This window comes from Syngnathus floridae, chromosome 13 (genome assembly GCF_059516105.1).
Source record: "Syngnathus floridae isolate MCC-2025c chromosome 13, RoL_Sflo_1.0, whole genome shotgun sequence".
Classification (NCBI taxonomy): Eukaryota; Metazoa; Chordata; class Actinopteri; order Syngnathiformes; family Syngnathidae; genus Syngnathus; species Syngnathus floridae.
In genome coordinates this window covers 3,514,751-3,536,422 of record NC_142425.1, presented here as the reverse complement: position 1 = coordinate 3,536,422, position 21,672 = coordinate 3,514,751, and the positions used below count along the sequence as shown (strand labels likewise).

The following is a 21,672-nucleotide window of genomic DNA, read 5'->3' as shown; positions in this document are numbered from 1 at the left end:
GATACGGCAAACGGTTATTGCATGAATTTATGTGGAAAAATGCAATTGCCGGTCTTTTCAGCTCTCTAGTAGGGCGTCCGTTCTGTAAGTCGATCACCGAAGCAAGGAAAGTGTGCAAAGAGAGCGCTGTTTGGACGAGATTACTGCAGAATCCATCAGGACAAACTCGACTCCTCGTCACTCAACTAAAATGTGACCTTGAAATTTGTACGTCTATGTATTGCTTACGTTTTAACCCCCTTCCAGGCACCAACTGTCCCTTTTAAACAATCTGTAATAAATTTAAAGCAAAACTTGTTTGACTCAGATGATACTTACCAAGAGTAAAAACAGATTTGAGTTGGGCAGGCCATTTAATGTGGAACTGCGGCAAACCACGAAGAATCGATCGGATTTTCCCCGCATGATACACACATGGCAATGAAATTCATGTTTGCTTTTTGTAAACTTTTTCTGGACAACTTGGTCTCTGCAGCTGGGAGAGCGCTGTCACCTGGCCGCTCTCCATCCCGCCACGCGGATTTCGTCCACAACTTCACTTGCGAGCTGTGTCGTAGTGTGTAACAAACCAGTCGCAGGTTTCCTTGAGAGCTAGAAGGAAGGCAGAAGTCATGTGACAGCCTTGATCCGAAACTGCCGCCGGAAGCGTTTTCCCTCATGGTCCCACCTTGTTTGAAGGGCGTGAAGTGGAAATGTGGAAGGTAGCCGCACAGCTTTGCATTGCTGACTGTCTTTCTGAACTGCCCATCCGATTTGCTGCGATCGTACTGCAGCGATGGTCAAGGAAACAAGAGCTGTTTCTTAATGGCATGACATCGACGTGAGGTACAGCATGTGTCTCATACAGTTTCACTCCTGTCCAATTTAGTGAGTTATGCAAATCAAATAACTTTCCTGAGGAATGACATCCAGACACCTGCTGTAGCAGTAAACATGACCATATATTGTATTTTAGGATACAACCACTTGGCCTTTAAAGTCCAGTGCTTGCACAACCGTGTCGGCCGCTTCTTTGATTGACACTTCGTCTTCCTCCCCGACTCACATCGACAGACAAAACAGTTTCATTGTCATTCCGGATATTCCGAGTCGGCGATGCATGCCCTACAAAGACTTACCGGAAAGGATGATGGGATCCACCTCAGGATACTCTCTCAAAACCCAGAGGAAGAGGCGAGCCAAATCCAAAGAGTAAATGAACTGCCTTTTGGGAGTGCCGGAGCCCCAGACCACCAAGGGCTTGTTCTCCTCTGACAACAGTGCAGAGACCCACAATAGCCTGCACTTATTTTGGACACGTCATAGGGTCGCTTCATGTGTATCATAGCTCGTCAAGTCTTGGATGAAAAACACTTGAAGTGACGCTACCGCTTGAAGTGTCAATTTAAGTAAAGCGCCGAAGCTGTGCATCCCCATTTGACTGCATGAAAAGTTGCACCTTACTTTTGGCAATGTAGGTTTTATGAATTAGGCCCGGCAGCACGTGGCCATCTTCAATGCCGAAGTTGTCATGGGGACCAAACACGTTTGTGGGGATGACAGCCGTGTAGCAGCGTCCATGCTGCTGGAAGTAGGCCCTGCACGACATCAATGCACCTCATTAGACTTTGGCAATCGAGACAATGAGTTGAAAAGTGCAAATTACAAAAAGATGTCCGTAAACACGAGCCTAATAAAAGCCAGCACAAGTGTATGCTTGCAAATTCGGAAAAAATCAAAACAGCAGGCTAAGATTTGGGTAGGATAGTGAATTGACCTTTAAACTCAGTTAGCAAAATTACCAGTAACCAATAAGAGTTATTACTATGATGACAAAGTGCAACTTTAGAGCTCTGAAATGTTGTCCTTCCTCCTTTGCAGTTAAGTCAATAGTCACATAAGCACTCAGTATGCCCACCTGTTGTGGACATCTAACATTCTTTTTGCATAGGCATAGCCAAAGTTGGACTCGTGAGGTGGGCCATTATGGATCTGCGGGGTGAAAGAAACACATTCAAGCTGAATGAGAGTGCATATGACACAATTCAGATGCAGACAGGAAATTCTGGAGGGGGCCCTTCATAATTTTATGAATTTTCTGTATAGTGACCATTAAAATATATTGTGTAAAAACAAAACATGGGAAAAAACACGTTTCAACAGCATAGGAAAGAGAAGCCAGTGATCTCAGCCTTATTCTGAATTACCTTCCAAAAGCGCAACTTAATATACAGACACTTCTTCTGACATTGATTCTGTTTTTACTAATTATGAACAAATCTGACTCCAACCACTGTTTTAGAAGGGGTTATTTGTCTGACGTTCTCAAAACACCTCAGTCACCATAGTAGCGTTCCTGCTGTAAAACGCACCCAATAAATGCCACCGCTTACCATAGTCTCATTGATGGGATATGCGGTCTTATCAGGAAATATGCAGGTGGACAGACAGGAGACGACCTTAAGCACACCTACTTCATGTGCGGCCTGCAGCACGTTGTCATTGATGTGGATGTTATTCCTCTGAGGAGAAGAGATACTACAGTTGCTGGAAGTGATGAGTTTGATCAAGAGTGCCAAAACAAAAAAGTGCACTTTCATGTACCCAAAAGTCCAGGTTACGCTTCAAGTTTTTGAAAAGGCCCCCCACCATGGCGGCCAGGTGGATAACATGGGTGGGCTGGTGTTTCCTGAACACTTCCTGCGTCTCTTGCATGCTCCTACAAGACACAAGCATCGAGATTAGCGACCTTTGACTGCAACTTTCAAATAAGAGTTGAGTGAGTGCCCACGTGAGGTCGGCATCTTTGGAGGAGAGGAAGATCCACTCTTCACCTTCGTAGCCTGCCCCTTCCTCTTTCACCACATGTTGTATGGCCATCCCCACCAAGCCGGAGCCTCCAGTCACCAACACCTTCATCTGGCCACTGACAGCTCTACTGGACATTAACCAGAAGAAGATAGACTACCTTTTAAATTGCGTGGCATCGGACAAATTGACTGGACTGGGCAGTGAAACTACGGAGAGATAAGTGGTAAAAAGGGAGAACTTTGACAGCCGCAAATGTTGATTATTGTATATTTGAACATTTAACGCAATGATTCCATTCTAAAAAAAAAATGGAGGAACACTTGTGCGAGTTCTATGTGTAATTGCCACAACTAAACTAGTCGCTAACTACGTTTCAGGTTAAAATCCATGTAGCTAACACATTACATTTTAGCAAGCATGTATGTAACCGCATAAAATGTATACCTCCGCGTAGAAACTCGTTTCACTTGGCCCCTTTTCTACAACAACGTGCTTATCGTACGAAAAGCAAAAAAACAATTAAACCGTCAATCGAGCTCAGTGGTTTAAGCACACAATATCGCCACTACGAAGTTTCAACAAAAAACTTACACTTCCGGCTTTTCCTTCAAATTAAAACTAAATTGCCATTTTGTTTAACGGAAGTTATAAATTTACGGAAGAGGATTAGGGCCAGTGAAGAAAAAAAAAATCTCGAGGCACACCACCACCAAAAATCTGTTAAGTGTTACACCAGCTTCTATATTAAAATCAGTTATATTACATCAAAAGACGTAAAGTTCTATTCCTATCTATAAAAAAAAGGTAAAGACCCAATGATTGTCACACACATCTGGGTGTGGTGAAATTTGTCTATATATGTATGGAGAGTCGAATGATTGAATAAAAATAAATACTAAATATTCTTTAAATTGTATTTCTTTTGTAAATAAAAGTGATCTTTTGAAAAAAGGTTTTAGACAGTGTAAGAAATAAACTTTTGAAAGTGATTGTGATCAAAATCCTAAAGAATTAATATGACTTTGTTTACTGTTTTAGACTAGCTCTATAAATATTGCGATATTAAGAACAAAGTCACTTTTAAAGACGCTCTGCTGTTCTGACAGCGGCTGAGTGGCTATCACAGTCGAGGTGTCTCGACTTGACTGTGTATTTTATGTTGGTGAAAAATGAACAATCCAGGTTGTCCCGTTAAACTACATGCTCTGATTTCCATCGGAACGAAAACGCACCACAGCCGTCATAGTGTCACTGTTAGTAAAAGCACACAGCAACAGATATAAAGTGAGTATGTGCCGATGCCACAACATGAAATCTCAAGATTCTCCGATTTGCCACGCATGCACGATTAGCAAGTGGCTGACCAGGCCTTGCGCTAACTGACCAGTGGTTTGGCGATCCTGTTTACAATGCGCCCCGTAATTAATGTTGGACAATTTCCCACGGCACACTGTACGGGAAACACTGAATTAGAGCACCGTTATAGCTAACTGCAGGGAACCCGTCCATCCATTTTCAATACTGCTTGTCCCTACGGGGGGTCGCGGGTGTGCTGGAGCCTATCCCAGCATTCATCTGGCAGTAGGCGGGGAACAGCCTGAATCGGTTGCCAGCCAATCGCAGGGCACACTCGCACTCACACCCAGGGGCAATTTATAGTGCTCAATCTGCCTACCAAGCATATTTTGGGGATCCGGGAGGAAACCGCAGTGCCCGGAGAAAACCCACGCGGGCACGGGGAGAACATGCAAACTTTACACAGGAACCCCCACAATAAATATGTATTCATTGTGTGTGCGTGTGCAAAATTACACAAAGCCCCATTTGAAATAAAGTTTCTAAATGTTCAACGTGGATTTACTGATGTTGCCTTCTTTTTCACAATTTTGCCACTCCTCTTGCTTGGTGCTATTAGTTTTTTCCCCCACTAGAAAAACAAAGTAAAACGACAACAAAAATATCAAAAGTCACTACAAACCTGTGAAAAGTGCCGGAGTTACCCCAAATAAAGTTCAGATATTTGAGGAAGCTTTCGTTGACATTTGTTGTACTGATTCATATGTTCATATACACACATATATATACACACACACATATATATATATACACATATATATATATATATATACATATACTATATGTATACATATATACATATACTATATATATACAGAGACTATATATATACATATACTATATATATACATACATATACTATATATATATATATATATACATATATATATACACATATATATATATATATAATATATATATATATATATATATATTATATATATATCTGGATTTTATATATATATATATATATATATATATATATATATATATATATATATATATATATAAAGTTACGGCTGACTAGCTCAATCAGTAAGTGACATGACTTACAAACGGACGACCCGGGTTCGATTCCCGGCAGGGGCACAATATGAGCAATGAGCGATTACCTTACCAACAGTCAGTGTGGGTCCTTAGGCAAGACCCTTAACGATACCGCCTACCTCAGAGATAATGAGAGTACAAGAAACGAAAGACATGCCGGCTCAGACGTCGTCCGGACAAACAAGGTCTGCGTCAGGTGCTGGGGAACCAGAGCACCCTGATGAAAAATGGGCTACTGGAACAAGACACAAATGGGCAAGATGCGAGAATAAGGATCTGTTGGAATGCTACTACTCCAGCAACCCGAGCGAGAGGGGTTACATGCGGAGAATGCGGGAACAATGGCAACTTCAATACCCACAGTCAACACTATCGGCCAAGCAACTAGTAGCTCAATGTTCCAATATCCATAAACGGCACCTGCTATCACACCTCGAGATTGATGAGATACAACACAAATGCCATAACGAAGACCAACCAGAGCACCAGGTCAGAGACGAGTTAAATCCATGTAAAAGTCCAGAGGTTGGGTACGAAACCCCAATAAGCATAATCAAGCTGAACGAGGCAGCAACTGACCTGAAGAACAAGATCACGGTGAGAATGAATGCTCGGGAACCTAGATACACACTGCAGAGGCTAAGTGAAGTACCCTCAGAAAATCTCCTAGAAGATGTGAATGCAGCATTGACAACAATTCCTACGGCTACCATCACTGTAACCAATGAGTTGATATACACCTCAGCAGCAGTGATCCTACAAATGCTTGGCTACAAGAAGAATGACCATATGCGACCACAACAGTGCCCACCATGGAAGAGAAGGCTGGAGGCCAAAATCAAGATAGCACGGAGAGAAGTGAGCCAAATGACAGAGGCCCAGAAAGGTGCAATGAAAAAGCAAGTTCCCAAGAAATACAGCCAGATGCCCATACCTGAAGCACTCGAAACTGCCAAACAAAGACTCCAAGCCTTGGCCAGCCGCCTAAAGAGGCACACAAGAGAGAATGAAGCCAGACGAATAAACAGGTTGTTCACAACACAACCAGCGAAAGTGGCAGGGGAATAATAGCAGAGCAGACCCACCAAGGCTGGAAACTGAACAGTACTGGAAGAATATATGGGAGCGGGAGGCATCACATAAGAAGGATGTACAGTGGCTGATGGCTCTGAGAAAGGACCACAGCAAGCTCCCTGAACAGAACCCAGTAACCATCACAGTGGCAGACATCCAGAGAAGAGTCTCAGGAATGAAAAACTGGACAGCACCAGGCCCTGACATGATCCACAGCTACTGGCTCAAGAAACTTACAACTCTCCATGAGCGCCTGGCAGCACAAATGAACCAGCTGCTAAGGGATGGGACTCACCCTGAATGGCTAACCCAAGGGCGTACGATCCTGATCCAGAAGGATCCATCAAAGGGTACAGTCCCATCCAACTACCGGCCAATCACCTGCCTCTCCACAACATGGAAGCTGATCGCGGGCATAATATCAGATAAGATCAGCAGGCACATGGATCAATACATGAGCACTGCTCAGAAAGGGATTGGTAAAAATACCAGAGGAGCAAAACATCAACTCCTGGTGGATAGAACAGTCACCCAAGACTGCAGAACTAGACGTACCAACCTGAGCACTGCCTGGATTGATTACAAGAAAGCATATGACTCAATGCCACATACTTGGATCACTGAATGCTTGAGGCTGTACAACATCAATGGGACTCTGAGAACCTTCATCGCCAACTCGATGAAACAGTGGAAAACCACACTTGAAGCCAATGGCAAGCCACTTGCACACGTGACCATCAAATGTGGCATATACCAAGGAGACGCTCTGTCCCCAATGCTGTTCTGTATAGGACTGAACCCCCTCAGCCAAATAATCAACAAGACGGGCTATGGATACCAACTCAGGAATGGGGCCACCATCAGCCACCTCCTCTACATGGATGACATAAAGCTGTACGCTAAGAACGAGCGGGACATTGACTCCCTGATCCACACTACCAGGATCTACAGCTCTGACATCGGAATGTCATTCGGACTTGAGAAATGTGGCCGCATGGTGACTAAAAGAGGAAAGGTAATCCACACAGAGGGGGTCTCACTCCCAGAAGGAACAATAGCAGACATTGAGGACAGCTACAAATACCTTGGAATTCCACAGGCAAATGGCAACCTTGACGAGGAAACAAGGAAAGCAGCCACAGCCAAATACCTCCATCGAGTAAGGCAAGTCCTAAGAAGTCAGCTCAATGGCAAGAACAAGTCCCTAGCCATTAACAGCTACGCCCTACCAGTAATCAGATACCCTGCAGGAATCATACGGTGGCCAAAGGAAGATATACAGACCACAGATATCAAGACACGGAAGCTCCTAACCATGCATGGAGGGTTCCATCCCAAGTCCAGCACCCTGAGACTGTACACTAGCCGTAAAGAAGGAGGCCGAGGACTAGCGAGCGTGAGAGCCACTATCCAAGATGAAACATCCAAGATCCATAAGTACATCAGGGATAAGGCCCCAACGGATCACGTGTTCAGTGAATGTCTCAGACAATGGGCATCAAAGGAAGATGAGGTGCTGGAGGGACCATCATGGGAGGACAAGCCCCTACATGGGATGTACCACTGTTGGGTCTAAATACGATTAGACATTAAATCACTTGCTGGAATGAAGAGGAGAAGACAACCAGAACAGGTTTACTCGCGAGGAGAACGATAGAGAAAGCAATCTCAGTTACAACCTCCATCAGTTCTGAGTCCTTACTCCACGTGCCCCTCTTTTTAATGTTATGGTTGCCCTGGTTACAGAGGCGTTGCTACACTAAAGGGAGGGGGGATTGTGTCTGTAGCAACGCTGATAAGTTAAAGAATGTAGTGTGGTGTGAATTAGCACTTCGTTGTTGGCTCGTGACCCCCCGCAGAGGCCGTCCCCAGCTGTCCTCCCTCAGTTGGCTGACTCTTCCTCGACCGGGGTCAAATACCCTGAAGCACGTTGATTGCCGCTTTGCTGTGGAACAAATGCAACTAGACCTTTTCTAACTTTATCTACTTGGTAATTAACACATAATAATAATAAGTAACTTGTCCTAAACATTTCAACACACATTAAACAAATGTGAGGTAACCGGTATGCAGTTCCTTAAACAAACATTGAGTAAATATGGGATAACTTTTATGCAACTACTTCTAACTGTATGTAACCCTTAACAAAGAAGAATAGGTCTGATAAACTACAATCTATGAACCAAACCTACATCTAAATTAAAAGGAATGAAGTTCCTGTGAATCAAACAAAGAACATGTCACCTATGCAAATAAGCCCTGCTCATTGTTAGTGAAGGCCTCTTACGGGAACCAAAACACACAGACAACATAAGGACAGGAAGGATACAAATGGCTGACAGGGATCAAAAGACATCCCTATCACTAAAAAGGAAGAACCTAGATAAAAGGAAAGATAAACTCGTAAAGGCGAGGCCTCCAGGTCTGGCAGGCCAAAGCTTCACTTAAAATTATTCCAACAACCACCGAAACATAGCTGAAGTAGCTGATATCCAGAAATCCTACCAATGGCTAGAAAGAGCTGGTCTGAAGGACAGCACAGAGGCACTGATCCTGGCTGCACAAGAACAGGCCTTGAGCACCAGAGCAATAGAGGCCCAAATCTACCACACCAGAGAAGACCCCAGGTGTAGATTGTGCAAAGAAGGTCCTGAGACAATCCAGCACATAACTGCAGGGTGTAAGATGCTGGCAGGTAAAGCATACATGGAGCGCCATAACCAAGTAGCTGGAATAGTGTACAGGAACATCTGTGCAGAGTATGGACTGGAAGTCCCAAGATCCAAGTGGGAAACACCTCCAAAGGTGGTAGAGAATGACCAAGCCAAGATCCTCTGGGACTTCCAGATTCAGACAGACAGAATGGTAATGGCGAACCAACCGGACATTGTGGTGGTGGACAAAGAGCAGAGGAAAGCCGTTGTGGTTGACATAGCCATCCCAAATGATGGTAACATTAGGAAAAAGGAACATGAGAAACTTGAGAAATATCAAGGGCTCAGAGAAGAGCTGGAGAAGACCTGGAGAGTTAAGACTTCAGTGGTACCTGTGGTCATTGGAGCACTAGGGGCAGTAACCCCCAAACTGGAGGAGTGGCTCAAACAGATCCCAGGAAAAACATCTGACATCTCAGTCCAGAAAAGTGCAGTACTAGGAACAGCAAAGATACTGCGTAGAACCCTCAAGCTCCCAGGCCTCTGGTAGAGGACCCGAGCTTGAAGGGAAAAAGATACCACCCACGGGGGGTGAGGAAAAAGTTTTTTTTTCATATATACATATATATATATAGTTGGTTGGAGTGGCTCAAACAGATCCCAGGAAAAACATCTGACATCTCAGTCCAGAAAAGTGCAGTACTAGGAACAGCAAAGATACTGCGTAGAACCCTCAAGCTCCCAGGCCTCTGGTAGAGGACCCGAGCTTGAAGGGAAAAAGATACCACCCACGGGGGGTGAGGAAAAAGTTTTGGTTATATACACATATATATACATATATATATATACATATATATACACATATATGTATATATATGCGTGTGTATTAGTTTATCATTTTCAGTCTTTGTTGCATTATTATTTTATGTTCTGTATAAAGTGTTTTGTTACAGCTGCAGCTGTTGTGAAATGCACTACATAAAAAACTTTTATTGTATTATAATGTAGGGAAATTGCAATGTTTTTTGTGTGTAAGCACACATCCAAAATAAAGAGATGACATGTGTCAGGTATGAGTTCTTTTTTCTTTCAACACAAACGTCCAACAGAGTAGAAGACGATGGCCGTATTCCACTCGATTGTTCGTGTAACACTGGTTTTTCTTTTTCCATACAAGATGTGAAAGTATACACATCATCTAGATCAAGACAGCTCAGCAAAAGCAAACAAAAAAATAATGTACACGTCAGGATATCAGGGTTAACGTACCCTTAACACAAATTCTTTCTCCCAAATATTTTCATTGCCCCAAAAGAATCAGAAGCTGCAAGTGCATCAAACCAATGGATAACGTATGAAAAACACACATGACATAAAAATAACATAAAAATAAAACATCTATTGCACGAAGGAGACAAATACAGCATGAACGGTATGAATGGTCACCGCTGAAAAAGCAGTGCATGGTGCACGGCTGAGGTTTCACAGTAGGGCTCAATAGAACAGACAAGCTAAACTCGGCCAATTCATTTAGCACAAATGCAGAAGGGGCGATGGCAGTGAAGCAACTTTGATTATGTCTGACAAGCAAGATTAGGCGCATTAGAAACAACAATACTGACAGCTTGCCAGCAGTTAGCTACTCTGCTAGGTGACACATATACTGAGTCCAATAGAAGCAGAAGTAGTTTGTTATCTGGCAGCTCGCCACTGTTTGTGTTGCTTTGTTGTGATATGTTGGAGATGCTTTTAAAAGTCCATTTGCAACATTTCAATAAAATCTGCCTCCTTGACCAGCTAATGCTTTTAGAAGTCCATTTGCAACGTTTCAATAAAATCTGCCTCCTTGACCAGCTAACATCGAGTCGCCAGTTTCAACAAAAGAAAAAATGAACCAGAGAAGTCATTAAATCAACATGCTCAAGAAAATGATTGATTTGTCTTGGCTGCTAAGAAATGCTAAAATTCTAAGAGCATGTTAGCTTCTTGATATCACGTATCAAAATCAACAAAATTTAAAGAATAAAAACAAAAGTTAGCAGTTTAGGTGGGAAGACACATACAAGTTAACCTAGCATAGCAAAGACTGCCAGCAAGCTGCCAGCTTCAACGAGGAGCACAAGCAGGGCCACCATTTGTTACAACAATTCTGTCAAAACAATTTTGCCTTGCTTGAGTTACTTCATTTAGCTTCAAATACAACTTCAAATAAAAGAGTGAATCGTGAATGTGTGGACTGTAAACCCCAAAATGGGGGGGAAGAGATGCAGTCCCCATTTGAAATGCATTGGAAGTGGCACCAACATGGTAACTCAAAGGCGATCAATCAGAGAGTTCACATTAACAGGTACATTTGCATTGGGGGGCGGGGAATAAAGCAGTTTGCTTGTTGTACAGTCATCTTTTTTACAGTCCTGGATGGATACTTGTTGACAAAGAGACAGATATTGGACATTTTCAGTGAGTTTCTTGCGGTTATAATAACCAATTGTGCTTCACTCGGGAGTATAACAGCCAGCCAGCCAGTGGTGTCAAATTTAAACTTCAATTTCGAGATAACTTGGGGGAAAGAAGGTAATCTTTGAACCAGATTTGGGTATTATGTCTTCTAGTAGCCTCAATCCAGCAAAGCAATCACAGCATCCAACAAGCGTTTACGCGTTCGTTTGTTTTTAAAGTGGTTTGGATCTGCAAGGGAGCACAATGTAAACCTTCCTGTCATCAGGAATAAATAAGTACGCCAAGTCAAGACAGCAGTGTGTGTTCAATCACGTCCATTCGGTCGCTGATTCAAGTACAAAAAAAAACAACTAAAAAAGTTGGTGAGTGGTTAACACATTTCCAGTTTGTATCGGCATCCTGTTCTGCCTATCAACATCAGCTGTAGTTTCAAACATCCAACAAGCTCATCATCTGTAGTTCCAAAAATCTCCAAATAAAAAGCTTAAAACATTTCTGTTAAAAGAAACAACAACAAATGATTCCCTCATCAAGTCATAAAAATTATAAACGTGTGCAATAATGAACTAATACTGCTTTCGCACTACAGTACGTTGTTTGATGTTTGTTAGCGGAAATCCATCAGTTTGTAGCCTATCCCAGCTGAATGTGGACTGGTTGCTAGCAATTCACCAGGTCACAATTTAGACAACCAATCACACTTATGGGGCAATTTAGATGATTGGGCCAAAATTGTTAGCTGATGTTGCTAAGCGCCAACTCTCCAACCTGTCCTCCATTTTCTTGTCCAGTAGCATCAGTATTGGACCCTCTGGATATAACATGTCCAAATGCACCACACCTGAAACCAAAAACAGGGACGACGGGACGAAAACGATGAGCTAAGGTCACCCAAATGTCCGTCCTCCATTTTGTTGTCCAGTTACGGCACGTCTGGAGAATGAAAGTTTAACAAACAAAACAAAATGAGGTTTTTTTTGTCCTCATCACAGTGAATCGTTAATAATTATGATAAAGAGCGTCAAATCCCATTGAGTCATTCCAGAGCATTTTTTTTAAGAGCACTAACACCAGCTAACCGACGCTCCCAACAAAAGGGGGAGAACAACATCGCCTGGGCTCAACGCAAGACCTCTAAAGTCGGTTGCGTTTTTTTTTTTTGAGGAGCTGTCAATCGTGTGTTTGTGTGTTTCAATAGAATATTCAAGAGTCACGTTGGTGGTGGGCGGGAGACCGGTCAGGCGTTAGACATCTCGGCCTTGCTGAGTGCGATGGCGAGTTCCAAGTCTTCCTGCTCCTGTTGCCGGAGACGCTTCAGGCGATCTCGCTCAGCCCGCTCACTCTCCCGCTTGGCCCACTCCAGCTGTTGGGCCTCATTGTTAAACTGACACATACGCACAACAGACACAGGCACACGTACAGCCACATGTTCAATGCTGACTAGCCTTTGCCAATAAGTCAGAGCATGAGACGATGCCGTCCGTCCAAACAGAATAAAAACCTGCCTGTCTAAAAACGACAGTTCAGTCGGGTTTTCAAATGTCGATATCAAAAAGTCAAACTCACCTTGACTTTGTCAGGCCCTGTCGAGGGTGAAAGAACATACGTTAGCAAAACATCGACTTGGTGGATCAAGTGTCCTATTGTCTCTATACTGTGGAAACCACAAATGTCCCAAATTGCCCAACTGTGTTTCATATTTTTTCACAAATGAGTTCATTCGGTCTCCCTGATTGCCTCCAACAGAAAAGACGTTCAGTAGCTCTCCAGTTCGAGTCTTGACATAATTTCCCAGTCACATGACAAATGTGAAGGTTGCAAGAATCGAGGAAGAGCCTTACTTGGTGCCGAGGATGGCGGAGCGAAGGGGTCCTTGCCGCTGAAGGGGTCCCCCAAACCTTTTTTACTCTGGAAAGGGTCGGCGGTGTCCCTGCCGAACGGCTGGAAGGGGTCGCATGGCTTGGGGGCGTCCGTCGGGCCCGACATGTGCACTGGCGTTGTCTTACCTGCAGATATGAAGCGGTCACCGTTCTGTCACACTTTTGCACACTAACTCACAAAATCCCGTCGGACAAAAGATCCCTAACGATAACCGGAGGTGCACAGTATGAAATCTTCAAAGTTGCACTCACCACTGGGGGGTTTGGGCCTCGGTGGAACTCCTTTCTTGGGGGGCAGGGCGGGCGTGTCGCTCTTCCTGCTGAACGGATCATCCGTAAACGCGGCCTGGCCGCACGGGAGAATCCGATTAGTCGTTGCCGTGCTGCCTCGAGCGTCTCGGGCAAGCGTTGTCATCATCGCACGCTACCTTCTGGTAGTCCAGCAGCCAACTGGCGCGGCCTTCGAACGGGTCTCTGGCTTTGGCCATGTGGCTGAAGTCGGCGAAACCGGCAGAGCTGCTGTTGCTGCTGCCGCTGAAGGAGCTACTGCCAAATGGGTCCAAAGCGCCAAACAAATCTGAACAGGGACGGACGGACAGCAGTCTGGAAAACGGCCGTAGGCTCCCCCAGGATGTGAGAATTCCTACCTGCTCCTTTAGATTTGGGGTTGGCGCCGGCAAACGGGTCACCACTCGTGAAGTGACTAATTTGCTGCAAAAGAACAACACAGGTGTTTATTTTCAAAATTTCTCAGTGGGGGACCAAAAAGTTCAGGTTCTTGGGCTTTCGGCTGAAATTTCAAAAAAATGCACTCTGATCTCATCATTTGAAATGAAGTGGACCTTCTTTACACTTAATGTTTCAAGTTTCAGTATTTTTTGAACTTGTGGTTGAAACTTGATGAAAAGTGAGCAGATGACACGCAAGGAGTGAATGTGTCACCTTTGAGGGTAGCGTGGCGCTCTTGCCGAAGGGGTCCGCTGTAGCGAAGGGGTCCAGCTTTGAGGTCTTCTTAAAGAAATCTTCAGACGAGGCCTTGAACGGGTCAGTCTCTTTGAATGGGTCGCCGCCAAACGGATCTGCAATTACATATAATGACACAGGACGTCTTTTATTGGCCGATGATGTGTGCTTGGCAATGTTGCCCCGAGCTTCCGAGTTCTTGACTGACTTGCTTTGAAAACTGGGCACGATTCTTTTATATCACAAAAGTCAGAATGAGGGCTTTGTTTTGCCCGGTAAGGAAAAAAAATTGAATCAATGCAACTTGGTGAGTATGCAACCAACTGGAAACAGACGTAAAATACTAGCTACGCTAATATTAGCGTTGGTGATGTTTGTGATTTTGAGCAGTGTATCCTGCCATGTTAGATTGGTGGAGAAAGTGAGTGAGCAGCTGTGGCCCCCCAGGTGTGAGATAGAACAACGGCACACGCAGTAGTAATCGAGTAGCTTCTATGCAGCCAAAGAAGTACGAAGGAAGAAACCTCACTTGCACATTTGTTGTTGAAAAAGAATGCTTATAGCGCCGTTATCGCAGTAACTGTGATCATTTTGGTCCTACTAATCGTGCTGGTCCCATTTCGCAGAAGCAATGAAAAAGTCGCCTTTAAAAGAAAAACGTGGAGTTGTGAAAGTGAGTACCTGCAGAAGCTGCTGGCGGCTTGGCAAAAGGGTCGTTTTGGAAAGGGTCTCCTGGATGAGGAGGAGGAAGATGGCAACACAAAAAGCTTGAAACCAAAGCGGTGCACCGAGTAAATGACGGCAACAAGCAAGAGGAGTCGAGGGAAGCGAGCCAAGGCGAGGCGACGGTCGCGCGCACCTTTGAAAGGGTCCGTCCTGAAAGGGTCCTCCGAGTGGAAAGGGTCAGCCTGAAGCTCCTGAGGTTGACTGTTGAACACCGACGGCTTCACTTTGAACGGATCCTCCTGCCAGACGCCCAAAAAATCTACATCAGCTGACTGGATGGCTGTTTTTTTTCCCAAATTACCACAACAATGAGCTCAGTCTTTTCTCAATGTCAGCAATTATTTTTGAATATGTCGAACGAAACACGAGAGACAAAATGAATTGACTAGAAAGGGAGGATGTGAGTACTTTTACCACCTGCGGGTGCGAGGTCGTCGCCACAGAGGGGAAGGCTCCGTTCTCCCTGTCACTGAAGCTCTCGCCCATGTCGGCCAGGTTCGTCATGCTTCCTCCGTGGGTCCCGTTCAGGGTGCTGTTATACTGCTCAATGCTTTTGGACACGTCCTGCTGGCTGTCTTGGATTTGCGACAGTTTACTGCGCGCCTACACAACACATCCAGCTTGTCACCACCCCGAAGGGGGCAATCTCACCCTCGGCTGACCGTGGAGACAAATGACATTTCACCTGGCTGATCTCATCCTGTGTGGCCTTCAACGACTTGATGATGGTCTCCAGCTGAATCTTGCCGGCGGCTAGACTCTGCTCCAGCTGGTCCTCCTCCTGCTGCAGCCGGCCCAGGTCGGCCTTGGCCCGGCTCAGCTCCTCCTCTTGGTTCTGCAGGTCAGACTCTTGAGAGTGGATCTGACTCTGCAGCGTCGAGATCTGGCGGAACCAGCGCAAGGTCGGGCGGGGTAATGCAGGTTTCTGGAGTTTTAACATCTAAACCGGGGCTGCTCAAATTTTGGGTCAGCAGATACCACTTTGAATCCAAACGTCAATGAATGTTAGTAACTACCGCGTTCGACGTCCTAATGATGAATGCTTACTCACCATCTGGGACTCCTCCTGACACTTGATGCGGACCTCATTCAACATGTCCTCCAGCTTGTGCTTCTGCTGGTCCATCTCCTCCAGGCGGTCTTGGGCATCCTGCTTCTGCGCCTCCAGCTCCTGCAGACAGGCCGCCTCTCGGTCCAGGTCGTTCTGCATCTCCTGAAAGCGCAAGAGCGCCGCCATTAAACCAGGCTTGCGCTCAACGGCACGGGGACAGCTTGACAGGTGAGCTTACCTGGACCTCGGCGCTCTTGTGCCTGATGGCCTCCTCCGCCTCCCTGATGTCCTGCTCTAGAGTGTACTTCTCCCTGGCGCGCACACACAAAGCCAAATACAGAAGAAAAGATAAAAACAACAATTGAAGAAGCAGTGCTGTGCAGGCACGTCGACGTGAAATTCCACCATATTCGGAACACAAATCTTAAAATGACCAAAGTCGGCACTCTGGATCAGTAGGGGACGGTGAAAGCAAAACCGTTAGGGGTCCGGATAATTACGCTGAACCCTAACCCCCCACAGTAAATATTTATTTTGTGTGAGAATACCAGTCCAGGTCCAGTGAGTGACTTGTGCAATTTACCTGAGCGCATTCCACTGGGTAAAGGCAAGAGTGCTGACGCAGCATTATGGAGAGAATAAGTGATGAGCAAACAAAATACACACACATGTAAGTTGCGTGTGCGTGCTGTGGTCGATTGGTGAGTGGGTGACGGACGCATGTGAGGGAGAGGCATGATGAACATAAAACTTGGCATGTTTGAACCAATCTCCATTAGGTTGTGCTTGCTCTATTAGAAAAACACACGCACATAGCTTGTTGCTGTTACAATTTCGGGTTGTGGAGGGTGACGATTCTTCTCGAGGGAGGCTTAGGTCGGAGTTGAGGTGAAGCGTCGGCGGCGTTCATGACATGGGAATGGATGCGTTCCAAACAGCACGTCGCACTCGTCACGCATGAAAAGTTTCAGCAGCAAACACGTCTCCTTGTCTTACCTCTGCAGCTGGGCGATCTCCTGGCTGATGTCGTCCAGCTCCTTGATACCTGTAAACTCGCCTGAACCCACTGAACTGGAGCTGTCCTGCACATTGGGGGGGGGGGGGCACACACAGCAAGGGAGTGTCAGTGAAGTGTGGGGAAATGAAGTCGACTGGGCCGAGGCAGGGAGGCAACGTGGAGGGAAAGGTCCAGTAAGAGAACTCAAGTCTCGAGTGGGCTCAAGCACGGTTTGAATGGGAACAAAGGTTAGATTTGTCACTTCAACGGGGGGTTAAAGAAAAAAAAAATATATAGAGATGTGCAAATGCTTCCAGGCGTTTCAGGGACTTGAAAGCATTGGCGAGTGGAGGCCCTGAATTTGGTTACCTACCCACAACTTGAACATTATGGCCTGAGAAGGAGGAGGAGGAAGAGGAGGTAAGAGCAGAGAGGTTAGTTGCAGAAGCGTCAGTCAATCCACCACATTCAGGAAAAAAAAAAAAAAAAACACCACCACCGGGAATGTTGGCTCATCCCCACATCGCCACGCGCTAAGCACACATGAAGGAGAAGAAAAAGCGCTTACCCTCCTCATCTCTGACAGCGCCGCCATCTCTGATCCCACTGGCGTCATGTACCCCGACATGCTCTGCTCACACATTGACACAACATGCTTTATTTGTGATTTGTCACAGATGGCGCCAAGATGAAACGGAGCTTATCGTTTAGCAAAATGGTGCTCCTTTCAATTTCCGCGAGTACAGCCCTCAGTAGTGACCTACCTGGACGGGAGTGCCCCTCTCCGAAGGCGGGATCATATCCGCCGTCAGCGCCTGAGGGGGGTCCACACCTTTGCTAACTTTCTGCTGGATGAGATGCATGGCGAGCGCAAACTGCTCCCTGGTCAACTTGCCCATTTGTCTGGTGTCGGCCAGAGCCCTGCCAGGTTAGGAGAGGAGAGTGTGGGTGAATGGATGCTAATGGTCGCTAGCTGGCCAGCCAAGCTAACCTACCAGATGTGCGCGAGTACACCTTGAGAGAGTCCAGACTGCATGAAGATGTCCTTCACTTCCAGCCCGCTAACAAAACCGTCCAGATCCGCGTCCGTCTTCAAGAAGATGTCGTCGTAGCGACCACGATCTGACGGCGGGACCGCCCAGTTGCCGGGATGCTGGAGAGCCCAGGCCTCCGTGAGACTTTCTCACACGTCCAATGGCACGTTGCACCACGTACGTACCTGTGCGGACTTGAGGGTGTGTTTGGGGGACAGGCTGCCCGCACTGTTCAGAGAGTTCATACTGCCGTGGGAAGGTGTGGAGCGCAGGGAGTCCTTGGGTGGCGGTGGGCTAGCCGGCAGCGGGGGCGCGCCGCCCGTCACCGATCCCAGACTTTTCTTCCTCTTGGTTGGTGGGATGAGGGCGGCAGGCAGGTGGGCCGGCACGGGCTCCTTCTCCAACGCGCGGTACACCAGGTGCATGGCCTGCCACCAAACGAGACCAACACCACCCGTGGATTCTGGGAAGCTTTGATGCCCGCGCACAACGCATCTGAACCAGGATCTGCTTACGATCCGGAACCGCTTTTCAATAGGCATTTCTGTTACCTCGTGACGCGTCGTGACAATAAAGAATGAATGGGAAAACTGTGAAAACGGCTCACCACGGCAAACTCGTCTCTGTCCAGATGTCCGTCTTTATCGATGTCGCTCAGGTCCCAAACCTGACGGGACATGAGATACTTGGCAACAGGATAGTGACAAAAACACCACAATTCAACACGTGAGGTGAGCACAAACCTTGCCGAGCACGTCCAGGGGCAGCTTGGAGTTGATGAGGACGGGTCGGACCTTCTCCCCCGACAACAGGCCATTGACCGGTGACAGGCTTTCGAAAATGCCGTCAAATTTGTTCCTTTCCTCTGGCTGAAAGAAACGTTTGCTATTCATATTCTTAACGCATCTCAGAAATGACGCAAGTGTGAGGTGCCTTTGGGTACCCTGACGGCCCAGTGAGCTTCAGTGGAGGCGTTCAGGGAAGGACTGTTGCTGTCCTTCTGGAAACATATAACGAAAACTAACATTGAAAACTCATTTTGACAAAGAAAAAAAAAAACAAGTGTGTCCACTGATGTATTATTCTTGTCTATTATTTATGAAATTGTCTTGCTCCTTGAAACTTCATGTATTTTCAGAGGTTCCATTGTCATGAGTAAAATGATTGTGATTGACAGGTGCGGTTTGCAAAAGAAGGACCGCCACTCACAAACTTGGGCGGCGGCACGCTGAGGTTGAGGCTGGATACGCTGACATCGTGGCCGCTCTGCGCACACGCCACCAAACGCAGCGCCACGTAAAAACCCTTTTGGCCGCACAGAGGGTGGAAAAGATGCTCATTCTGATGATGTCATCATCTTAGGTTCTACCGAAGGAGGCGTATCCTACCGGTTTGTCCAAGTAGCCTTTACCGTCCGGATCAGCCAGATCCCAAATCTGGGGAAGGGAAAAATACAAATAAATAACCCGCAGCTATCTTGTTTGTCAATGACTGTGACAACACTAGTTGATCAACATCAGGTCCACGGACGGCTCCACCAAACTAAACTGGCCATCTTACTATTCAGTTTGAGCAAGGGTCTTTGACTTTTTCACACATTGTGTTATGATAAAAATGCCTGCCAAACTTCAAATGAATCAGGGCTCGATTTTGCTTTTTGTTATTTGTTTTTTGAGGGGGGAAGGGTCTAGTGTAAAATTCAAACAAATTCCCCAGCATAAACGCTTGGAAACACTGGGTAACTTGTAGACATGTTGGAGCCTACAAAAAGTCCCATTCATCATCCGCAGTGGCAATCTTTCACATAACGCAATGACATAATTTCCTGCTCTCAATATTTCTTCCGGGAGGACACTAATTGGCTTCGCTGCCATTTCCTGCCAGCCCATATCAAGCATTATTACAGCTTTGAGACAATCGCACTTAGTAATAGCGCAGGCCCTTTCAAACCTGCCAGTTGGACCTTTTACGGCCTTTAACGTAGAGTTGGAAGAAGTGCCACCGGCGGGTGGAATGTAACTGGTCACTCCCCTTTGTAATAAAACTAAGTATTAGCGTGAAGCCTCCATTGACTGAGCATTTACTCTCGCTTGGTTCTTTCTGAAATTAACATGCCAAATATATTGCCACCAAAGATGTGTGAAAGCGACAAAGAGTATCAATGAATGTTGTACTTTTGGGCCTAAAACTCACACACTTGATAGCAACTGCAATAAATCATGACAACAAAATGGCAGCTAAGATCACACCGCTACCTTTCCCAGTGTCACATCTGGAAGTCCCGACTTTTTCAAGAACAGGGCAGCTTCTGTTGGCCCCACTCTCCCCGTGTTGCCCGGATCCACCTTGCATACACACGCGTAAACAGAATTAGCACACTCGGCGAACATGCTAAGAGAGCATCCAGTCATCATTTTACCTGTCTGTAAAAGTTCTCAAACACGGCGCTCCCGCTCGTCACCTGTGAAAGATGCATATTACTGTCATTGTGGACTTTCATATTTTAGATTGACTAGTGGGTGACTGGGACGTGCGGAGGCATAGCATTTAATACAATAAAGTCAAATACAAGGTAATTGCAGCAATGCTTGTCTGGCATTGTGAAGCAAAGTGAAGTAATGCAATAGCTGGAACAATTTGCAACATAAAAAAGCATCAGGCCGGGTTTTGAAGTGTTTCTTTTAAACGCCACCTTGCGGCACCTCATTGGCCTGATTTTTTTTTATTCATGCCTGTCGTTGTCACAAATGAACGGTGTGGGGTGTGTGTTGGCTGTTTCACCGGTTGAAGCATGGGTGTTAAAACACAAACATCACCAAAAGTGCAAGTGTTGAACCTGAATACTGGGAAAGGTGTGTGTTGAAACCTTAAATCGTGAAAAAGTGTGAATGTAGTCTACATGACTTGAAAAGCAAAAGAAGTTCAACACGACAGGAATTACGCCATACGACCCAAAACAGAATGCGCTTCTGCCTTGTCTTTTGGCCGCAAAGTAGCGTTGTCGTCGGCCTGACTTACTTCAGCATCAATTTGTCACCGCCCGCAGCTTAGCCCGCTAGGCTCCAACGATGCTAACCAGCTAGCGGCGACGACAGGCCAGCTCGCATGAGCCCGCTTCAAAGACGCGGCTCGTCGGGGACACGCCCTGACACACCACCCGCTGAGTGCCACTTGTGCTCGGTTAAAAGGGCGGAGTTTCGTGTCTCAGCCTGCTGCCGTGTGTCCGTCGGCGGCGGCTAACGAGCCCGCTACGTAACGGAACCGCCGCCGTCGCCAGACTGGGCCTGCCTCGACCGGCCGAGCGAACCGATTTCCACCATATTTGGCGACTTAAGCCAGGCGACAATGACACCGAGCGGTGGTGGAACGCGAAGCAAAACCGTGTGCACGCGTGGTCTTAAAAAGGTGCCGTGCCGAAGGCTCGCATCCCTTACCTGGCTGAGAGATGTGAGCGCTGCCATCTTCCCTGTTGCTGCGGGAACGCACCCTCCCTCTCCGCCCTGCCTCACCCAGGCAGCTGGGAAACTGCGACTCCTCGCGGACAGCGTGTGCCTCGCTGCTAGGGAGCGAGTCGCTTTTGGTTTTGGTCGCGCTTTTTCTCACTCCCGTAGCTCACGGATGACACGCGTCAATGGTGCAA

At 46.3% G+C, this 21,672-nt stretch overlaps 2 protein-coding genes across 11 annotated transcripts; both read right to left on the bottom strand.

The window, feature by feature from the left end:
• Positions 1-334: 334 nt before the first annotated feature.
• Positions 335-4,364, bottom strand: LOC148388125 (GDP-L-fucose synthase-like). 6 transcript variants are annotated; one of them, XM_088393146.1, is made up of 10 exons: positions 4,175-4,364; positions 2,771-2,917; positions 2,584-2,698; positions 2,373-2,501; positions 1,898-1,971; positions 1,444-1,577; positions 1,119-1,250; positions 961-1,040; positions 668-767; positions 335-591 (listed from the first exon to the last, which is right to left on the bottom strand). In XM_088393146.1, the coding sequence occupies exons 2-10, from the start codon at positions 2,896-2,898 to the stop codon at positions 536-538; spliced, it is 948 nt and encodes a 315-aa protein (XP_088249272.1). In that variant the 5' UTR covers positions 2,899-2,917; positions 4,175-4,364; the 3' UTR covers positions 335-535. The 6 variants fall into 6 exon arrangements, 5 of the variants coding, with proteins under 5 accessions (XP_088249272.1, XP_088249271.1, XP_088249269.1 ...); XM_088393145.1 differs by having other exon boundaries at positions 2,771-2,914; XM_088393143.1 differs by lacking the exon at positions 4,175-4,364 and adding an exon at positions 3,235-3,394.
• A 5,623-nt stretch (positions 4,365-9,987) lies between these two features.
• eps15l1a (epidermal growth factor receptor pathway substrate 15-like 1a) lies at positions 9,988-21,569 on the bottom strand. 5 transcript variants are annotated; one of them, XM_088395100.1, is made up of 28 exons: positions 21,467-21,569; positions 20,452-20,493; positions 20,288-20,377; positions 19,421-19,468; positions 19,242-19,337; positions 18,976-19,032; positions 18,776-18,901; positions 18,640-18,699; positions 18,218-18,460; positions 17,994-18,151; positions 17,763-17,919; positions 17,567-17,629; positions 17,372-17,392; positions 16,998-17,083; positions 16,585-16,617; positions 16,240-16,312; positions 16,002-16,163; positions 15,636-15,833; positions 15,368-15,553; positions 15,084-15,189; positions 14,906-14,956; positions 14,204-14,340; positions 13,909-13,972; positions 13,690-13,838; positions 13,514-13,607; positions 13,223-13,387; positions 12,948-12,964; positions 9,988-12,765 (listed from the first exon to the last, which is right to left on the bottom strand). In XM_088395100.1, the coding sequence occupies exons 1-28, from the start codon at positions 21,491-21,493 to the stop codon at positions 12,619-12,621; spliced, it is 2,856 nt and encodes a 951-aa protein (XP_088251226.1). In that variant the 5' UTR covers positions 21,494-21,569; the 3' UTR covers positions 9,988-12,618. The 5 variants fall into 5 exon arrangements, with proteins under 5 accessions (XP_088251226.1, XP_088251229.1, XP_088251228.1 ...); XM_088395103.1 differs by lacking the exon at positions 14,906-14,956; XM_088395102.1 differs by lacking the exon at positions 16,585-16,617.
• Between the last annotated feature and the right edge of the window lie 103 nt (positions 21,570-21,672).